The following is a 15,441-nucleotide window of genomic DNA, read 5'->3' as shown; positions in this document are numbered from 1 at the left end:
TGACCTTTTAGAGAAGTATATCTGGTGGTCAGGTTGTCTAATGATATGATAAATTTGTGACCTTTCTGAGAAACCAATATCTTGTTGACATCAGCGGACCATGAGAACACGGTGTCCTTGGCTTGCGTATATGTTTCTTGCTTCCCCTCTCCCTCTGTTACCCCTGCTATGTTATAAATTCAATCTTGGGAAAAGATAAAATTTGTTGCCTTGATCAGACTCTTGTCTTGGCATCCTTCTTCACTTCTCTTGTCCCCCATTTTCTCCTAGGTGGTCCCTAACCTCCCCTGACTGCCCTGAGGGCTGGGTGAAGGGTCCACCCAGCAGTTCATGGAAAAAGATGCAGAGTGGACAACCAAACATTAAATGAGGCCCTGGGAACCTTATGGAAGACTTTGGGGGAGTATTAAGGGCCTTGACTGGCATAGGGACAGTATAGGAAGACCAACAGAGTCAACTAACCTGGACACTTAGGGCTCCTGGGGACTGAACCATGAACCAAAGAGCTTCATGGACTAGACCTAGGTCCCTTGCACATATGGAGAAGATGTGCAGATTGGTCTTGATGTGTGTCCCCAACAACTGGAGTTGGGGTTGTCCCTGAACAAGTTGCCTGCCTGCCTGTGGCTCTTGTACTCCTAACTGGGATGCTTTGTTTGGCCTCAGTGTGATAGGAAGCTCCTAGTCCTGCAGTGACTTGATGTGCTAGAGTGGGGTAATACTGGGGGGACTCCCTCCTTCTCAGAGGAGGAGGGTGAGGGAGCAAGGAGCTATGTGAGGGGTAGGCCTGGGAGCTGAGGGGGCAGATATTGGATGTAAAGTAAATAAATAAATATATGAAAAAAGTATGACTCAAGGATCTCTAAAGTCAAGTGTTAGCAAGATTCTCTTTGGACATTCTCTTTCGGGAGAGTCCATTAGCTTGTTTCACCATTTTTCAGAGTTCCTCATGGTTTCAGAATCGTGGTTCTTCCATCATCTTCAATCTGTGAGTGCTGTAACTACATGAGCCCTGTTTAGTATTCAAGCCCCACTCAGATCCCTTCTTCTGTTTCCCTTTTCTGAAAGTAGTGACATGCTTCAGTTGGGGTTAAAGTGTTCCCAAAGCAAGGTCCATTGGTCACCAGCATGAGACATAGTAGAACCTTTACGTAATGGGGCCTATTAAGAAGGTTTGGTGTCGTTAGGGGTATACTGTGGAGGGGACATTGGGACTACTCCTCACCAATGATCAGATTTCATGTGTTCTCCAAGCTGAGGTTTTACTGCAGGTCCATCACACTGGGTCTATCTAATCACAGCCCACAGACACTGAAACTATAAGCCAAATATAAACATTTTTTCTGCATATGATGATTTTCTGTGATATTTATTACAGTAATACTAAGTTACCTAACACAAGGCCTCTTGGTTTATAGTATTATAATCCAGAGTAATTTGCTTATTTTTTTTATTTTTTATTTTATTTTTTTTAACTTGAGTATTTCTTATTTACATTTCGAGTGTTATTCCCCTTCCCGGTTTAAGGGCCAACATCTCCCTAACCCCTCCTCCTCCCCTTCCTTATGGGTGTTCCCCTCCCCATCCTCCCCCCATTGCTGCCCTCCCCCCAACAATCACGTTCAGTCTTAATTTGCTTATTTAAAGGCAACTGCTTAACACATTGAATTCCATGGTCACCTTAAGGGTTTTTCATTTGACTGAGTATCTTAACTAGTTTCCCAGATCAAAAATATTGGCATAGTTCTTTTAGCATTCCTACCACAATAGGATGATATAGTTAAATGTATAGTTCATACCTGACAACATATTGGACCACTTGATAAAATGAGTAGTCCTTTGAATGGTGTCCATTTGCATGACTCAAGGAAATAGACTACCTGTATAGCCTTTTGGATAATAAAGAAATTCACTAGCAAAACTCTAGGCCCAGTTTTCCCATTAGAGATCTGTTTTGGTGTTTTATAGTTTCTTGGTAAGTCATATATATTTAGACATCTCTAATTTTCCAGATTTTTTGGAATATAGATTTTCAAAGTATTTCTCAATGACCTAGCTCTCTTTCATTATGTTGTTACAAGGTTTTCATTTATAATCTTATTAATTTGTATCTTCTCTATTTCTTTTGGTTATTTTGGCCTAAGGTCTGTCAATTTTGTTTATCATTTTGATAAAACAAATATTTTCTTCATTGGTGTCCCCAAAGGTTGTTGAATGCATATTTATAATCATTAGGTGTCCTTGATGTATTCTAATTTATTAGTGTACAGCAGTCATCATTATCTCTTCCGACAAGTTCTGGCTGGAAGTTAATTTTGTCAGATAGCCGTATAGCTAGCTATGTCAGATTATCTTCAGTTTCTGGGGCAGGGTTTAGGAGATGTGGGGTGTGGGTGGGATGTGCTTTTAACAGCTAATTTTTTGGGTACTGGCTGGATGCAGGCATACATTTCAGTATCTAAGACAAATGTATATATAGACTTTTGCAGCTGGATCCCCTCATTTTGTCAGGGTTGGGTTGCTTTTGTTCCACCACCATGCTTGCTCCTGTGAGTTTGTGAGAAGGTGAACTCCATGCTGTTGCTTGCATGACCATTGAGGTGTTTGTTCAATCAATCTGTTGGGGTTTGCTTGGCATTATCACTGAACTTTCCACTTCAGGCCAATTTGTCATTTCTCTTGGTATCCCCCACCTTCTTTGTGCTAGCCCAAGGTATAGAGCGTTGTAAAAAGCTCTGTCTCCAGGCAGGTCTTTGTTCAACTTATACCATCATTATCAGAGTCTAAACCACCATTACAGTAAGGTGTGTCTGTGTCTTACTAATTGAGTAGGAGAATTAAGCAGGATCTGCTTTTCTCCTGAAGATATTGGGTTATTATAGAGGCTGCATTGGCTTTGATTCTATTTGGACATCATTGGTGTCTCCACAATTATAACTGATGAGTCTCAGGACTTGATGAATGTGATAACAAGGTTAGAGGCCCTGATCTGCAGCAGCTGGCACAGGGTGATGACATTCTAACAGCCAAAGTGCTAAGTACAATTTGTGGTACCAAGATTGAGCCACTTAAGCAGCCTCTTAGGGTACACCACACATGGAAGTCAGGTTGAGGTGTGGTTATATTCAGTCTTACAATGCCACCATGCAGTAATAGCTTACATAGGGGAGGGAACTATGTAAGTAGAGGTATCCATGTGAAACAGTGCGATGGTGTGTATTCCATTCCAACTCCTTGCAGAGCTATAAACCATTGATGGCTGCAGTGTTGCTTTAAAGAAAAAAAATGCCTTGTCTCTATGGTGCTGATGTGGTCAGTTTAGGCTCTACCATTTATAGTTCCTGAGTTGTGAGATGACTTTCCGCATTCAGACAAATCCAGGCTGGGAATCAAGAGCACCTTCTATGCAGGGTGCTTTTTCCTTTTCTTGACCTTACAACCTGGAGTTACTATTTGCCGTAATTCTCTTTCACGTGCATTGTATTCTAGTAGTATCTAAATATTATCAGTAGACATTGTGTACATGTTCTTTGGTTTTATTTCTTTGTTTTTGTTTTTTCTATTTTATTTTTTCCATCTCTATTAACTTGAGAATTTCTTATTTACATTTCGATTATTATTCCCCTTCCCGGTTTCTGGGCCAACATCCCTCTAACCCCTAAACCTCCCCTACTATATGGGTGTTCCCTTCCCCATCCTCCCCCCATTACTGCCCTCCCCCCAACAATCACGTTCACTGTGGGGTTCAGTCTTGGCAGGACCAAGGGCTTTCCCTTCCACTGGTGCCCTTACTAGGCTATTCATTGCTACCTATGAGGTTGGAGCTCAGGGTCAGTCCATGTATGGTCTTTGGGTAGTGGCTTAGTCCCTGGAAGCTCTGGTAGGTTGGCATTGTGGTTCATATGGAGTCTTGAGCCCCTTCAAGCTCTTCCAGTCCTTTCTCTGCTTCCTTCAGGCGTGTCTGCCCCTCTGAAGGTTTAGCTCTCCCTCTCATGGGATTTGGGTGCAGAGAACTGTTGACCAGGTTCCTTCATGTCTGGGTGGTGTTTGGACCCTGGTTTTATTTCTTAAATGAAGCAGGGGTTGTCTGGTGATTCTCATTAGCTATCTTTCTGGCAATTTTGTATCTCCATTTATGGCAAAAATACTTTGGAGCAATGTGTTTGTGAGTGACATAGCTTCTAATAAGAAAGCAGCTGAATCACCAGCATAATTTTCATAGCCTGTTCAGGACTGATTGTTTTTGTCTGAATGTTAATATGTTAGTCATATGTTAATAACCCATACCCTCTGTGGGAAAATGTTAGGAGGAATGCCTTTGGGAGGCATCTATGCTCAGATTAGGTCATGAAAATGGATTCCAAATGATGTGATCGACAGGTACTCATTCTCTGCATACTGTGGAAGACCAAGTGAAGGTATTACCAGGAAGGACACTTTCACTCAGGATTTGGCCACACTGGTTCCCAGATCTCAGACATCAGTCATTAGAAGTGTGAAAAAAAATTCTATTCTTTAAGCCACCTAGTTCATAGGCGTATAGCAGCTCAAACTATTTAAGAAATCATTCCCCACCATGAATAAATTTTCCCTTCCTTCTGTGTTTGCCTTTCTGTCTTACTGCTTACTTACACATGCTGTTTATTTGTGCTTTATTTTAAGGAAGATATGATAGAGATGAGCGAATGTGCAACAAGACAATCAGCATCCAACAGTAATACTAAGGCCAGATCACTCTGAAGCTATTATGGGCTTCTGGAGATGTCAAGTAGATACGCATTTTTTTTTGTTTTTGTTTTTTTGTTTTTTTTGTATTTTTTCAGGAAGAATTTATTAAATGACTTTTGGTATTGATGTGGAGTAGAGCAACCATTTTCTATCACAGCATCCCAAACACCGATCAGTATAAAGCAGAGAAATTTCCTCTTCTCCTCTAGTTCTGGTATAGAATTAGAGAGCTTCTTTATTTTCTCAAGGATTCTGACTAAATAGATTTTTTTTAAAAATTCTTAGTCGTTATTAAGGCTATTTTGATTTCTAGGTTATCGTTTTTCTCTACCCTTTTAATTCAACCACATATCTAAATTTTTTCCTGTATTTACCATTATTGTGTGAATGTTTGCCTTGCACGTATGCCTAATCTTGTGGAGATCAAGAGATGATATCAGATTCCCTGGGATGGGAGGTGCCGGTAACATTGAGCTACTGTATGTGTTCTAGCAATTGAATCCTGGTCCTCAGGAAGAACAACCAGTATTCTTAAACTCTGATCCATCTATCTTAACCTCGGAGCCATCCCTGGACACACTTTTTGCCTTTTCCTTGAGTGCTAGGATTGACTTTGAGGCCTTATGAATGTGAGGCATATATTATACCACTGAGCTAGTAGTGCCTCAAATCTTCCTTCTTTTTTTAACGAAAAATCTTTGTGTGTGTGTGTGTGTGTGTGTGTGTGTGTGTGTGTGTGTATTTCTATGTGTGATACAGGCATGAACATTATTACATGGCATGTATGCAGAGATCAGAGAACAAGCTTGTGTGTTGGCTTTTACCTTTCACTTGCTTGTTTCAGGGCTTCTTATTCACTCCTGCATGTGGCAGGATAGCTGGCCCCGTGATCTTCCAAAACTTTTTTCTTTCTGCCTCCCCTCTCACCATAGAAGTACATGAATGGGGGTTGGGAATTTAGCTCAGTGGTAGAGCGCTTGCCTAGGAAGCGCAAGGCCCTGGGTTCAGTCCCCAGCTCCGAAAAAAAGAACCAAAAAAAAAAAAAAAAAAAAACAAGTGCATGAATGACAGATGCTGGCTTTATGTGGAATCTGGGAATTTGAGCTCAGGTCTTCAGACTTGCATGGTCTACTTTGTTGACGGAGTCATCTCTCCAGCCTGGTTATGGTTTCTCCTTTAACATCTCTGTAAAGAGCACCTACATTATCATGTGCAAGTTTATACAGCCCATTACTATCAAGAAGTCCCTGCAGTGCCTTGAAGCAGCTAGTGTCACTTGTGCACAGTTTAAATAAAAAGCAACTGAAGAGCTATTAAAGAATGCTACTATGCTGATGCTTAGCCCCCTCTCCATATACACAAAGAATGCAAGCTAGGGAATGGTGCCTCCCAGAGTGGGCAGAGCTTCCTACCTCAGTTAACTTAAGTAAAATAACTTCCCTAATGCAAGGTCAGAGATTAATCTTTCAGGTGATTCTAGAGTCTGTCCAGTTGACAATACTAACCACCACAATGCTAACCCTGAATGTGGATGTCAATTTGTACTTAACAAATTAAAATGCAAGTAGAATTACTTGATCTGAGAGTTTACTTAAAGTGAGGAGACAGTTTTTAGTTATCACCTTATTTATACAAATCTGATCCCCTTGCTACAGCTAGTGTGGATATGTAATCACTAAATATGGATAAAGTCTGAATAGCTTGAATAAACACAGTATATTGTTTTCTAATATCGCCATCCTACTTTTCTGTCATCGATCCTGATTTTTTTTACAGCCACACAACTTCATGCTAATTAGAAACCAACTTGTTTCTTACACATATCTCTTTGAGAAGAGTTTTAGCATCCTCAGTCACTATGTCAAGGAAATAATATTTCAGGTAAGATATTTCTCTAAGATCACGATCATCAGTAAATAAATGTCCATTAGCCGAACAGTAATCATGATAATATCTTGAAAGCCTTTCATGTATTGTTTCTTCATCTGTAGGTTTGAACACGATCGGAGATTTCATCATGGCCTCGAGCTCAACCAACGGCATTTGCCAGTCCTTAGCTAAACTCTGCAAAGCTGCATCATCCACCCCAAACACAGTGCGATAGAACTTCAGGCATTTCTTCAGAGTCTCCAAATCACTGTCCAAGAGGAAGGTCAGTGAAGGGAGGATTCTCAGTAGGTCAGCTGCAAAGGCTTCGAGCCAAATCCTCTGCTTCAAACATTGTCTCTTCATTTCAATGGTTGAATCTGTAATATTGGGTAAGGAGAGCATGAAAGTGTGTCGCTTGTATACAGGGAGATCACTTATCAGCTTGTCCATCAGGATTGGGAAATCATAGTCAGAAAGATCTATGTTAGAGATCAAGAAGATTGGTGGCTCATCCATGCCATTCTCCTTGAAGTGTTTCACACAGTTAAGGCGGATGTTCTGCAGTACTTTTTCTCTGTCAAAGGATCGTGGTTTGGTGTTCTCTTCATTTCGTAAGTCAGAGTCCACCTTGGTTCTCACAAAGTAGAAATCCTTCTTCATCATACTGATTGCTTTGGCGAGGTCTGTATCAGTTTTCTTAAAGCGGGTGGCTGAAATAATAATGAAGAAGTCATATTCATAGAATTTCATCTTTTCTAGATACGTTTTTGGTGGAAAATTTGTGGTTCCAATCCCAGGCAGGTCCCAAATGACCACATTAGGCATACTGGGGTGTTTGTACGGCCATCTCTCCGCGGTTGTCTCCACCACCCCAATTTCAGCTGCACCTTCCTCTTCATGCCCAATGCCTCTCAGGGCATTGATGAAGCTGGACTTTCCTGCTCCAGACTCCCCGGTGACAGCAACATTGAGCGGTGTACCATCGATATCTCTTAATGCCTCACTGATTGTAGAGTTTGCCATTTGAATGTTCCCTTTTGTCATGCTTAATTCAACTGAAGTGATGATTTCCTCAGAAATGATTTTGTGTCCCGTCTTAAATTTCTTAAAATATTCTTTAAAACTGGAGGCCAAATCTTGGTGCTGTTCATTCTTCGAAGAGAACCATTGACCCATGACTTCAAGCAAATAAAGCCACTGGAAGAATGAAAGGAGAGCCAAGAGAGTATGCATGAAATTTAAGATCTTAATTGTAGCCAATTTCAAGCACATTGGCACATACACTATTTTTAGTGGTTGTAATTGTGCATTCAATCTCCCAGATGTTCCTTTCACACAATTGGGTCTTTGAGTCCTTTGACTACCATTATCCCATTTCTCTCATCTCATTGCGTGACAGACCACCACCCTGCTTTCCACTTCTTTGAGTTTGGATACTTTAGATTTCACCCATGAGTAACAGTGTAGGACCATTCCTTCTGCAGATAGCTGAGACTAGCACATGAGATTTGAATGGTTTATTCTCCACTGTCTCTCCACAGGTCTACTTTACCTTTCAAACCCCTCTGTGTCTCTGTGACATGTAGACCATGCCAGCAGAGGTCCCTCCCCTTCCAGCTTCCAGTGTTATTCATCTGTATCTGGTCATGGACTCTCAATTGCCCTACTTGGGTTGTATGTCTGTAACTGTGTCCATCATTCTTTATAATCTATGCTATTTGGCCTTTATGAAGTATTCAGTTCTTACGGTATTTTAAAGGAAGTTACTTCCTTAGTTACAAAAAGGGGTCTACCATGACTGCTCTCCAAAAGACCCAACAATCAGCTCATAGAGTCAGATATAGAAATGTGCACCCGGGTTGGGAATTTAGCTCAGTGGTAGAGCGCTTGCCTAGGAAGCGCAAGGCCCTGGGTTCAGTCCCCAGCTCCGAAAAAAAGAAAAAAAAAAGAAATGTGTACCCAAGTAATGAACAGAAACTCCTGGCCCCTCTGGTTGAATTGGGGAAAAGCTGTATGAAGCTAAGGAGGAGGGCAACCCTGTAGGCCGACCAGCAGTCTCAATTAACCTGGACCTCTGAAATCTCTCAGATACTGGATCACCAGGAAGGCAGCATATACCAGGTGAGATGAAGTCTCCAACATTCACAGCAGAAGGAAATTTAGACGTCTGGTGGGGTGGGTGGGGTGGGGCAGGGAGGAGTTATAGGATGTGGAACTCTCAGGGGTAGGGGTGTGGACCAGGAGGTGAAAAATAAATTAAAAGGGGGCAGGTGGGGATAAATAAATAAAAAAGTGGGTCACCACAAAAGAAAACAAAAAAATAACAAAACAAAAAAGCCACCAAGGACAACAAGATGTGTCAATCTGTTACTGATCAATCGAGGCAGGCACCTTCATGGACAGATCCCTTCACTCAGCACCTTCAACCTATCCTTTCTTTTATTGCCAACTAAAATATCATGAAAGCTGAGGACTCCGGGAGGCAGTTCTGTACCTCACTTTAAAGTGAGCATGCTCAGGGAATGTGATCCTAACATGCTCATGAGTGAAAGTTCACACCCCTCTCTATGGAGATGTATGCACCTTACATAAAATTCCTATGCTTCCTCTGTTGGGGAGGGAGTCAGAGCTCTGCTTTGGAAATGACTCCTGTACCAGCTTTGCCTGATTCAGGCACTAAGTATCTCTCCACTGGTGTCCTATTTCCTTGTTTATTTTGGCTCTGAGTTAGACTTGCTGGATCAGGTTACTCATTGGTGTTACCCCAGGGAAGCTTTGAATTGCTGGTTACATTAAAGAACCCCTTTCAGGAAAGACCTCTCTGCACTGCTGGATATAAAACAGGTAAGGGAAGCAGGTCAGGGACCTGGATTTCAGCTCAGGCACAGCCAGGTGGTCCTGAGAAAGCTTTGTAGCTTCTCAGAATCTTCAGAAATTGTTTCAATCTTGCTAATGTTGTAGGACCCTTGAGCCAGCTAACAGTTCTGTGATAGAGGGAAAAAGACCAGATGGATCAGAGAAGCATGCAGGGCTCAGCCACAGGTTTTAGACTGCATCTTGAGTTTGGGGTCTGGAGAACTGAGAGATATTCTTGTCCTTACAGGCTCCAGGGAGACTAACAGGAGTCTGCTGCATCTGGAATGGGGAGTCTAGTCAGGGAAACTTGACTGTGAAAGCCTCAAAGGAGTTCTGGGAAGATTGGAAGAGATTCTGGGTTTAACTTCTAGCAATTTAAAATGTTAGCCAGGGCCAAATCATTTTGTAAAGCAACCACATTCATGTTGAATTGTTATAATTTCAGGTATGGGGCTGGAGAGATGGCTCAGCCGTTAAAGGCTAGGCTCACAACCAAATATAATTTCAGGTATGATAGGTCTCCATGACTAAAATAAGAACTAAACAGAACTCCAATGGTTTACGCTCTAAGATCAAGAATTGATAAATGGGACCTCATAAAAGTGGAAAGCTTCTGTAAGGCAAAGGACATAGTCAATAAACAAAGGGGCATCCTACAGATTGGGGAAAAAACCTTCAGTAACCGTCACATCCAATAGAGGGCTAATATTCAAAATATATAAAGAACTCACGAAGCTTACCATCAAAAATCCAAACAACCCAATGAAAAACCCAATCCAGATTTTTGCTGTCCACACTCTTGTAGACTGCTTGAGTCCTCCTCACCAAGCTAGAAATCCCCTCTTCCCCTGAGAGCCTAAGAAGGGATTTCCCACTCTTCCACATGGGCCTGATCTCAGATCCTCCGCTGTGTTGCTGTCTGCCTGTTCCTCTATGGCGTACACAATCCCTAATCTACCCCAGTGTGCTTCTTGAACCTCAGACTTGGGATTTTTTCTGATGATAAGGAGGTGGAATATCTCATCCTATACATCTGCATCAAGGTAAAGCCATTCTCTCTCTCTCTCTCTCTCTCTCTCTCTCTCTCTCTCTCTCTCTCTCTCTCTCTGTGTGTGTGTGTGTGTGTGTGTGTGTGTGTGTGTGTGTTAGTAGGTTGGTTTCATTTTCATGCTCCAGATTGTCCAGGTACATGATTTTTGCAATTCAGTCCTGTAAACACCAAAATCAAATTTCAACTGAGTAAAGAAAAGAGTTTGCATGTTGACTAGCCTTCCCTGCCTCCCAAGCCCCCAGGGTCATACCACTTCCTGTTTAGTTATCCTGTTTAAGGTAAAGGCTACATACTGGGATACAAGTTTCCTAATTTTCTCCTACTGGAACTGAGAACTTTTAAAGAACAGATTTAAGATTGAAGCTTACTTAGAGACTTAGAGAAAAATAACCAGAGAAGAAGACTTTAAAAAAAAATCCTGACGTGATAAATTTAGCAAAACAATTCTTGTGGTTTTCTTAAAATGTGTTTGATGTATGTTTTCATGCATGTGTATGTTGTGTCACATCTACATGTATGCCTATGCTCATGTATTGCTTATGTGGCACCAAATTGCCTTGTAGTGGGCATTAATCTAAATTATAAGTGGTAGATTAACATAAATGCCTTCTAGTTCACATAACTTAAATAAATCTTTGAGAAATAACTTAGATTTGCTGGTAAAAGTTGAGGCTGCCTTCAGAATTGCTAATGTGTATTCTTCCCGGGGTTAATAATTGTCTCTTAAATGCTATAATGCTCTTTGCTTCCCTGAGACAGACTGCAGCTAGAACTATTATGATTAATTCCCTCTAAGATAAAGTTCCTACCTAGAGACAATGGAGGCTCTTCTCTGAGCCTGCCCTGCCACAGAACAATAGCATAAGCAATGAAACTGAGCACAGACACGGCCCAGAATGACATCCACTGTTTTGTTCATGTTTCTTAAGGTTTATGAACGTATCCAGTTAAAACTTATCTGACTTCTAATTTAAATGCACACATCTATTCTGTTTTGTCTCCGAGGATAGAGTTGTGTGGCCTCTGTGAGGTATCCCTGTGTTCTGTTTTCTCCTTACTTCCAGAGTTCTGACTGTAGCAATGGGGGACATAGTCTGATTTTGATAGTATCTCCACGGGGCCTGTTCTGACAAATTGGTCTAATGATGCTTATGACCCTATGATAAAGCAATCATTTCAACCCCAAGAGTTCTTTGGGGCAACAAATACATTATGTATATGTGTGTGTGTGTGTGTGTGTGTGTGTGTGTATGCATGTGTGTGTATGTATGTATGTATGTATGTATGTATGTATGTATGTATGTGTGTGTGTGTATGTATGTATGTGTGTGTGTGTGTGTGTGTGTGTTTCAATATGCTTTACAGTATTAAAAATAAAAACAGGATCCAATAAGTAGATGAAAAGGTGTTTCAGAGGTCATAAGTATGCAGATACATTTTTAAAGAAAATGTTGTAGAGAAGAAATTTTAGCTTTTAAATTGGTTTTGTTCTAAGAGGATGGCTCCAGGGTGACAGATGAAACACACTAAAACCCCAAAATATAATCTGCCATAACTGTTTTGTAAAAGCTAAAAAGTCCATGGGTATGACTTAGTTGGCTATAATAAAAGATTTTTAAAAGTTCCCAAGGTCAAATTCACTGAAACAAATCTAGAAATCTAGTCTTGTTTATATCAACGAGGTTCCCTTGAGATATCGATACGGTTTTGGTTTCACTTACAAAAGTAGACTATCAATCACCACAGCCATAAGGTAAAGACTGTGAGGAGTTACAAAATAAATTGTATTTGACCAGCAATTCATGGGGCTAGGAGAGCATACATTTTTATTTAATGTTATGTGATACAATATCCTAATACCTAAATTCATATATACCTTTCTTGTAAAATTATCTGAGCTTGATGCTTCCTTAAGGTAACTATTTGCATTTTCTCCTGACATGTGACTGCTGACAAGCACAGGTCCTCTGCCCCAGAGGGCACTATTGTTAGCAACACAACAAAGTGCCAAGCAACAGTGGTGACAAAACCAGAGCTCTGCTCCCCATATTCAGAAAAAAGGGGTGTCCTTACAGAGAAATAACACATCATGCACAGGTAGGGGGTTGCTCAGCCCATAGCCTCCTGGCTTGGTAATTCCTGCTACATTTTCAGGATAACTTCATGAGACTCCATAATCTATTCCCCTTTGAATCACTCAGCTTTAGATAAAACTAATGGGGAGGAGGATGCATCGATGGGCAGATTGAAGCTTTCCTCATAGTTACTGAAATTAATTATTGGATAATAAATTTGGCCAATCACAAAAGCTAACTGGACCCTGATGGAATTGAGCACAATTATATCTATCAGTGCAACCATGAGCCTGGACACACTGTATTTAGTCTGAGGGGAGGAAGGAAGACAATAGATGCAGAGGATTGTTCCACCAAAGCTTTCCATTCTTTTAGAACCCATCCTCTGTTCCCATTACACACTAACGTTTGTCTTGGGCCAGCAAGATGGCTGGATAGATAAGAGTGCTTGTTGCTAAGCTAGGTGATCTGAGTTCTAGTCCCGAGAGTCACACAGTGGGGAGAGAGAAGTGACTACCACAGCTTGTGCACACTGTGGCATGAGAGCACCCAGTCCCAGTACACGAATATCCACAAAATGAATAAATAAATGTAATGAAAATAAGTAAAATGCATCGTACAAAATTCTCAAAGAATTGCTAGAATGATAAAGAGAAAAATAAATCACAGCAAAAAGTGGTCTTCAATGTCATTGCGCTGCGTATGACCACAGCAAATGACAGTGAAAGGAACCATCAATCATTGTAGAAGGACACATTTCTTCATTAGCACTCCAACTCTAAACTAAAAACCATGACGTTAAAGAGGATTGCCCAGTTAAAAGTGTTCACAGCATGACTTGTTTTCAAGTTGCCCTTCTGCATATTTCTGATTATGCCAGAGATTAGTGATATCTCAGCCTTAGTTAGACAAGGGTTTTGTTGCTGTACTTTGTGTCCCATTTGTTTCATTTTGCAGTGGGGAGGATTTTAATGCGTAGTCTCATAAGTGGTCAAAGGGCCGAAAAGAGGAGACTGTTGAGTGCTTGTTCTAAATAGAACTGGGAGAGACATCTAGATCAACCCCCACCTTAGTCAGGCTCAGGAAACAGTGGAGGAGTCAGGGGAGGAGGCCCGAGGGGTGGTGTGACTTGAAGTCTTATAATGTCATGTGGAATTTGGACTCATGGCAGCTGCACCAGAATTACATGAGATCTAGCCTGTCAACATTTTAGCATTCCTGAGACTAGGGGTACAGGAGGCCTTATCCTTAGCTTAATATTAGATGGACTAGTGGGGGAGGGAGTACCATTTTTTTTCTTTTTAGAGATGTAGCTACTAGAGAATTGCCCAGAATCCAGTAAATGACTCTACACCCAGAACATGCAAGAGACCCTAAAATCAGTGTATTAAAAAACAAAAAACAAAACAAAACAAAACAAAAAACAAGAAGGAAGAAAAGAGAACAGTGTAGCAGTCATTGGGAAGGGGAAGAATACCAGAGAAAATATGGGTGAGAAAAGAGAGAGGAATGATAGGGGAAGATGGTCAAAATGTTATATACACATATGAAATCTTTGTAAAATAAATAAAAAATATTTTTAAGCAAAACGAACAAATCCTAGAATTTCTCCCCAGCAGGTTCTGGCAGAAGCACTGCACAGTGGCCATTTTTTTTTTACTGCAGTCTAACTTCCACTGGACTTTAGAATAAATATGCTGAGCTGGGTGGAAAGAGGCAAGAAAATAGTAGTAGGAAGCGGTAGGATTGAGAAAAAAACAGTTTTCATATATTCTGTAGTGATACTTCATAACACATACCCTGCAAGGTTCATTTTCAACTCTTACAGGAAGTAGAGAACAAAGGAACAACACCCCCACGCGCCCCCCCCCAAAAAAAACTGTGTAAGTTTTAAATAATACTCAGGTCATTTAGTTTAGGCCTCTCTGAAGAACATCTATAAACAAGTCCTCAGTACCTGCAAACAAAGCCCCCAAAGCCCAGTGGCTTTCAAACTGAGGAGCCCAGCTCTCAGGCTAGATCTCTAGATGCCTTGTCACCCACAAGCTCCTTAGGAAAGAGATGATGATAGTGAAAAACCAGATCTGAGTGCTGAGTTACCAGAAAATCCTGTGTCCAGTGGGCGTGCTCACTGCTCCGGAAAGGAATAGCCCTCTAGCCCTCCGGTGTGCTCTAGGCTTGAGGTCTACTCTGCTTCTTCAGAGAAAAAAGGAAGTTGGGCAGGGCTCCTACACTCTTCTGGCTTTTGTCTCCCCTGTGCTAGCCAATCACAGGGGAGGGTGTATCTAGACTCAGGAGACCCTGCATTTCTAAGAACAGAAAAGTGAAACTAAACTAGTTTTCTTTGCTCTAAAGGGATACTAGGAAGTAGAAACTGTGCTGTCCTAACAAAGCTGTATTAACACAGGTTAGTGAGCGATAGTAGCTGCAGAAGCAACTTATTACCTAGGTTGGAAGATCCTCCATGGCCCTTTAGAATTCAGTTCCTTCATACCCCTGAGCTAATGGTTTTATGTCAACTTGACATAAGCTAAAGTCATTTGAGAGGAGGGAACCTCAGTTAAGGGATGTCTTCCTAATATCAGGCTGCAGGCAAGCTTGTGGGACATTTTAAAATTGGTGATTGGGGAGGGAGGGGTGCACATTGTTGTGGGTGGCGTCATCTTTCGGCTGGTGGTCTGGGGTCTATAATATAGCAGGCTGAGCAACCAGCAAGCAGCACTCCTTCACGACCTCTGCATCAGCTCCTTCTCCAGGTTCCTGCCCTGCTTGAATGCCTGTGCTATCTTCTTTCAATGATGAACAGAGATATGAGATGTGGAAGTGCAAATCTTCTCTTGGACTCTTTTCCCTCCTCAAGGT

The 15,441-nt window shown here is 41.4% G+C and overlaps 1 protein-coding gene across 1 annotated transcript; it reads right to left on the bottom strand.

Moving 5' to 3' along the window:
* Positions 1-6,298: 6,298 nt before the first annotated feature.
* Positions 6,299-14,779, bottom strand: Ifgga2l1 (interferon-gamma-inducible GTPase 2 like 1). The gene is given in 2 exon segments (NM_001012353.1): positions 6,299-7,794; positions 14,680-14,779. A coding segment is annotated over 1 exon segment (1,254 nt). The 5' UTR covers positions 7,774-7,794; positions 14,680-14,779; the 3' UTR covers positions 6,299-6,519.
* Positions 14,780-15,441: the final 662 nt, after the last annotated feature.

The sequence above is a fragment of the Rattus norvegicus genome, chromosome 18, assembly GCF_021556685.1.
Source record: "Rattus norvegicus strain SHRSP/BbbUtx chromosome 18, alternate assembly SHRSP_T2T, whole genome shotgun sequence".
Classification (NCBI taxonomy): Eukaryota; Metazoa; Chordata; class Mammalia; order Rodentia; family Muridae; genus Rattus; species Rattus norvegicus.
Note: the sequence above shows the minus strand (reverse complement) of the source record. Positions and strands in the feature narration are given on the sequence as shown.